The sequence below is a fragment of the Oculina patagonica genome, unplaced genomic scaffold (assembly GCF_052425735.1).
Source record: "Oculina patagonica isolate OP01 unplaced genomic scaffold, crgOcupat unplaced265, whole genome shotgun sequence".
NCBI lineage: Eukaryota > Metazoa > Cnidaria > Anthozoa > Scleractinia > Oculinidae > Oculina > Oculina patagonica.
The window spans coordinates 7,040-13,301 of NW_027558107.1; the positions used below are offsets into that span (position 1 = coordinate 7,040).

The following is a 6,262-nucleotide window of genomic DNA, read 5'->3' on the forward strand; positions in this document are numbered from 1 at the left end:
TTTTTAAGGTAATCATTGTTTGGTGCGCAAGTGAACAAGCAGTCTAAACAGCGCAATATGAAAGAATTACTTTTATTTGAATGGTCACGTATAGCCTTCTAATGAAGTGTATTTCAGCGAGCAAGCCCATTTTGATCGCGCGTGCGCCATATTGAATTCGAACTCGGAAGAGGCTTGGGTAGAGGGAGTGGAAGTGAGGCTGCTAATCCAACATGGCGGTGGACCGCTCTAGTTCCCTCGAGGCTCGTCTGTTTAACTCGAGTATCTCTCGGCTTTTCATCTCTCAGCAAGCCTCCCGGCATTCATTACATTTCCTGTAAATTTTACAGTTCACTAAAACTTCCTGGAATATAAAACTCGTATTTCCCGCCATTTTGCCACCCTTGACTTTGTGACTGGATACCAATTAACTCTTTTAAAGCTAGGTATGTGAATGTGGTCTAAAATAGGGTATGGTTTGTTCACTATGGAAAACTATTAGTTATAATTCTTAAAAAAAAATTCTATCATTGTAAAAATCTTGTAATTTTTCATTTCTTGAGAAGTGCGATTAAACTAACATCGGGAAAAAAATGCACACTTTGGTCTGAAATAAGGTAAGGATTTCAAGAAACGTTCCTCACAACACCCCCTACCCACGCAAATTTTTGGTGTGTATTCCCGGGCTAGCAACAAGGCTCATCAAACGTGGACCGCGGCAAAACTTGTATATTATGGGGGGAAGGGAGAGTATTGCAGGAGTATAATACGCAAGCTACAAAACTTGGTGATCAGGCATCCCAAGATATGGCAACCACACATTTCTTCTTACAATGTGAACATATTGGTAAAGCGGGGGAGTGACTAAGTGAAAAACCTTAGCCTGCGAACAGGCTTTCTGGAGAGCGCTCGGCCGGTGAGGCAAATATGGAGGGCTTCGCACCACGTCGCCGGCGCTTCGCGTCGTGCAAGCGCTCTCCGGAAATCTCCAGAAAGCCTGTTCGCAGGCTAGAAAAACCTCGACTTCATGTGCCGCCGTATTTCAGTAACTGAATGGGTTATGAGCGATTTTCAAAAGTGGTTTTGATAACTGGTCAGCTAAAGGAATAGGAAAGGAATGTACCGTTTTGTCGAACCAGTCTTTAGTGAGCTGCACACAGTTTTTGCCGCGACGACACAGAAAAGTTCCAACCGATGAAAGCAGGGTACCGACAGAGTCTGATAAAAAAAACAACGGCTGTTTTTACATGAGATTACAGCTCAGTTGTTATTATTGGTTTTGTTTATTATTTTTTTTTTTGGCAAAGTATGTTTTCCTTTAGAAGACGCCCTACCGAAGATTCCCGCTCGATGTTATCTGCATGCAATTTCCGCTTATTTACGTTTGTGTTTTGTGCCATTTTATGCTGATCTCTGTTTTGAAACTATCTTAAGAAAAGGTAAAAGGCCGCCTCCAGTTTACAGAGAAAGCTACCTACCCTAGTACATTTTTCCCACAACTTATTTTCGCGATTTTCAAAGGCCAATATTTGAAAAAAACACGTGAGATTGTCCTGTCAGAAACGGTAGAGGTGCAAACAGTTGCAGATGATGAACGTAAGAAACTTTCCAAAAATCAATTGTTGGAAGCAAGTAAACAACACAAGTAAGGCACTTCTCACCTCCCCCAATAACTGGCTTGATAACATGGTTCGGAACATCCTCGATGGCCATAAATTTATTCTCGCTACATTTAGACGTGGACGCGAACGAGCGCATTTTGCTTTAAAACGCATGCATTTACTAGTAATGTAAAAATCATGAAGGAGCAAATTATTTACACAGCGGTCTATGAGATGAGATTTACAGGAAGATTTATTTTCACTTAAGAAAAACAGAACAATATATAGGTTTTAAGCTTAACGTCAATTCAATCAATAGTTAAGTTGCTCAGTTTTATTATGCAGTAATGCAATGTTCAAAGTGTATTTCCTTTTTTTTCGTGAGTTTTTTCTTTATCAAGAGGATGTAATTTTTAGTTTGATAATGACTGGAGCGGTCGAAAGGTCGCGAAATTTAACCGTTCATTTTAATTGTGAGATAAAAAGCTCTCGTTTTTTTAACCGCAAATTGCTTACTAGAAGTTTTTATTCGCTGATAACTGCAACTTACGAATAAAACAAATTGGATGCAGGTACAAATACTGGCAGAAAAATTAAAAGGACCCGAATCATTCCAGATTTTTGAAATAAAAAAGCACTTTGCGAGCCCTTATTGCTCGGTGGAAAGTAGAAGTCGTTTTTTCATAGCTCGGAGTGTTGAGCAAATGATTTTGTACCCGCCGTTGATCGAAGCTGTATAAACTGTGCAATTTTTCGTGTTTCTTAACTTAAAAGCGGGCTTTAAAAAAGATCCCATTAGCAAACCTTTAGGCGTCATTTTTTCTGTTTTTACATCAGTCAAATATAAATAAAGACAGAGCTATGAATTAGTCTTAATCCTGTCAGTGAATTGTCAGTGAATTTCGCCCTGAAGATGTTCTATTCGACTATGCAAATAAAAAAATTAAACTCTTTTTTTTTGGCGCTTACTTGTTTGCGTAAATTCGCCCATTTCTCGCTGTTTCTTGCTTTTTTAAGAAAAAAATACTATATTCAGTACGAAAACAGATTCGACGAGCTTTAGCGGCACTCTCTAATTATGATCACATTTTGGTGTTTTTTCTCCAAATGAAAACATTAATATCCGTTTCATGCCGTTTCTCGCCTTTCAATCCATTTTCTCTCATTATTTAATTACAAGTGTTTTCACAAAACACGGGATGTGAACTTAGCAACTTTTCTTTGTAAAAGTCGCTTCAAAACCCTAAAGCTTTTTAACCTTTAAACAAAAGTCTTAATTCTTTGGGCTGGTGAAAACGGCAGCGAGTCCTCAAAAGATCACATCGCTATTAGCATACTGACATGATGTCGTTTGATTAGAGAAAGCAGTTTAAGGTTTCGATGCTGTGTTTGTTTGTTTGTCTCCACAGCGACAAACACAAAAATCGCGTTTAAAGAGAATGTCATTAAAATAAACAATATGAAGCTCTCATGTTTATCACCAGGCGCAAAATAAATAGAAATTCATGATCTCTCCCTCGCAACCTCACAAAAGATTTTGACGGTACGGTAAGTGCGCTCAAAGGTTTCCTTCCCTTGTGCCCTTGAAAATAACAAAAGAAAGAGCGATTTTTTTAAAAAATAACATACAGTCAAATGTAAACAAATTGATTTTTTAGTTTAACGAGGGTTTTTTTTTTTTTTCAGAAAAAAAAATACTCTCGTTTAATCAATGTAAAATCGTGCTTTTCGCTCTGTCCTAGACAACTAGATCCAATCAATGCTCCATGGGAACTGCTATAAAGTTTTGTTATCAGTTGAAATATTGAGGATTTAGATTTGGAGATAAAAAATACTCGGATGCTTATATTTTCACCTTCTTTTTTCTCTCTCTCTTCAGTGGCCGAAAGCGACTTGAACCTCACAGCTAAACACCTGTTCAAATACGTCGCAAAATAATGACTGGATGAAATGCGACTTAATTGTTTTTCACAGAATGAGAGGCTTATATAAATGACCTGCCGTCGCGTCGAGATGCTCACATTTGCTAAGAGACCTTACTTTCCGTCAAGATGCTATCGTGTGGCGAACAAAAGCCTCATAAAAACTCCCTGTTGTGAGATCCTTATAGACCTATACTGAAACAGGGAAATATCAACTGAGAGTTATTTCCACCTCGGGCTGCCAGTGTATAGCGACGCAAGCAAACAGGGGTTAGCCTTATCAACCTTGGCGTCGTATACGGAATCAAAGTTGACAAGATGAAACTCTACATGTTTTATGAGGGATATCTCCTAACTCCTAATGCCGCTTTAGCGATCGTGTTTGTTATTTTCGGAATTTACACGGTCGTTGGCAATGTGTTAGTGTGTGTGGTGTACATCTTGGATCCGGGGAAAAAATTACGGCGAGTCTCTAACTCGTATTTTGTCATCAACTTGGCTGTGGCTGATATTTTAGTCGGTATCACCGTGGAGCCGATAAACGCAGCAAGTTACTGGACAAAGAACCGGGACGTTCTCTTCAGCTATTACATCTTTGCCGTCCTGTCCTGCGTTTGCTCCATTGTGAATATTTCGGCGTTGATGGCGGACCGCTTTCTCGCCGTGGTTCGACCGTTTAAATACCGTTCCCTCGTCTCGCCGTCCCGCGTTCGCACGGCGTTGTTAATCATATGGCTCTTCTCGATTCACTTTTCTATTTTACCTCTCATCGGCTGGAGGAGTGCAAGTTTTCAGGTGTATCTCTACGGCTTGGGCGTTTTGCTTCCAGCAGCACTTATGCTTATATCCTACTACGGGCTGCTACGTGCATTAAAAGAAAAAATCGTTAACCTGAAAATCTCCACGGACAGAAGAGAAGCGACGCATGTCAAAAAAATGGTATCTCGCGAGCGCAGAGTGTCTATGACAGTTTTTATTATGTTGATGGTTTTTCTCGTTGCCTGGGGCCCGTTTGTAATTGTCGATTTTGTGCTCGTATTCTGCGAGAATTGTCGCTCTGAAAGACTCCTTTTAGCCCGTGATATAACGTTGACAGTGGGTTTCTTCTCGTCAGGGATAAATCCTGGACTGTACGCTTGGCGAGTCCCAAATTTTAGGCAAGGATTAATGCTGTTATTTCAGCGCGGTATAAAATCGCCTTCAAGACTTGTACAAGTCGCTCCGTTACGGAAAAAAGGTAGACCATCTGTTATCGACTCACAAAGCGGTTATCTCGGAAACGACGACATGTACAATTTGCCTGACAACGCAAGCCGCACGGAAATACAAAAAGAAAATATCAGTTTATTCTGAGCTCAATACACATTCACTACTCTTGTTAAACTGAAGTAAGACTGCGTTTTTCTTTCGACAATGTAGGTCTCTACTGCAGCATTAAAATAAAACGCTAAGGTGTCGTTATTGGATGTTTTCATTTCGATAAGTTGTGAATTAAACTTCATAGAAAAACTCTGAACAAACAACTGATTTTAGATTTGTTTCAAATGAAAACCTTTTCATCAAGGATTCATGCGGTGCCAAAACATTAAGGAAATTTACTTTAACACGTAATCATCAACTCACGGTCAACAATTAGAAGTTAGTCAGTCCCAGAGCGGATATTTTTCTTTCTGAAAAAATATTTTTGATTTTTAATTTTTTATGAATTTTATGCGCGGTTACGAAAATCAAAATTAATGTAAAGAGCGTTATTTTTCAGTAATTTTCGCGAGATTATTTCAGTAATTTTTAAAAATATCGCTTTTTCAGTCACTACATTTTTTTCGCCGAGACTGCTTCAAAAGTTTAGCTTGCTTCCAGTTTGGAATCTGTAGCCAATTATACTTAATAGGCGAGCTTTCAAGAGAAAAATTAATTATGTTAATCGTGGTCAAGTTATTTGAGAAGCGAAATTAAATATTTAAGGTAAATTTCTTGCTCTCGAAAGTTAACGACATTATTTCATTTTGAATATCTTTTCAAGGATTAAATACTTTTTATATAATCAGCGACCTAAGCTACATTTCGAGTAATAAAACCAAGGTTGCAAAAAATTAACATGCTGTTGTTATAGCATTGGCGAATATTGACGCACCTGCGAACTTCACAGAACAATTTACGATTTCTGTAACATAAATATACAATGCAGAATGCATGAAAACAATTCCATGTATGACAAAAAAGTAATAAAATTCGATTACGAAAAACCAACCCAATTTGTCGGTCATAATTTAAAGACTCGTGTCTTGCGGAATATTTCGCCTCGTTTCAGTTATGGCACCTTAATTATCTTTCGTCTGAACTTTTTTGCGATGATTGGATTAACGGAGTGTCACGACTTGTCGGGCGACTGATAAACGAGGTATCTAAAGCTCTCATATCATTGCTAACCATGAAATAAGCGTTAATAGCCCTGTGGCGATTCATATACTGATTTTTATTTCCCGCTGATAAAATTTAGTTTTCCTACGCTTTAGATTATATGCAAACCAAGGCAGACTAAATAGCGGTTCATAAACCTTTTACACAAATGAAAATATATCAACATCTTTCCGTATTTTGCATAAAAATTATTAAAATTTCTACGATATGGAATCTTTTATTGTTGTTGGTGTTAAGGAATATGAGAATATTTTAGGTCGACTTTTGATCTACAAAAAAGTCATCAAAATAATAGCTTTCTAAGGAAAAACACAGGGGATGTAATAACAAAGCAAAATA

At 38.1% G+C, this 6,262-nt stretch overlaps 1 protein-coding gene across 1 annotated transcript; it reads left to right on the forward strand.

Annotated features, from left to right (window-relative positions):
- Window positions 1–3,615: 3,615 nt before the first annotated feature.
- On the forward strand, window positions 3,616–4,961 carry LOC144640344 (histamine H2 receptor-like). Its single transcript, XM_078499515.1, has one exon. The coding sequence runs from the start codon at window positions 3,821–3,823 to the stop codon at window positions 4,853–4,855; it is 1,035 nt and encodes a 344-aa protein (XP_078355641.1). The 5' UTR covers window positions 3,616–3,820; the 3' UTR covers window positions 4,856–4,961.
- Window positions 4,962–6,262: the final 1,301 nt, after the last annotated feature.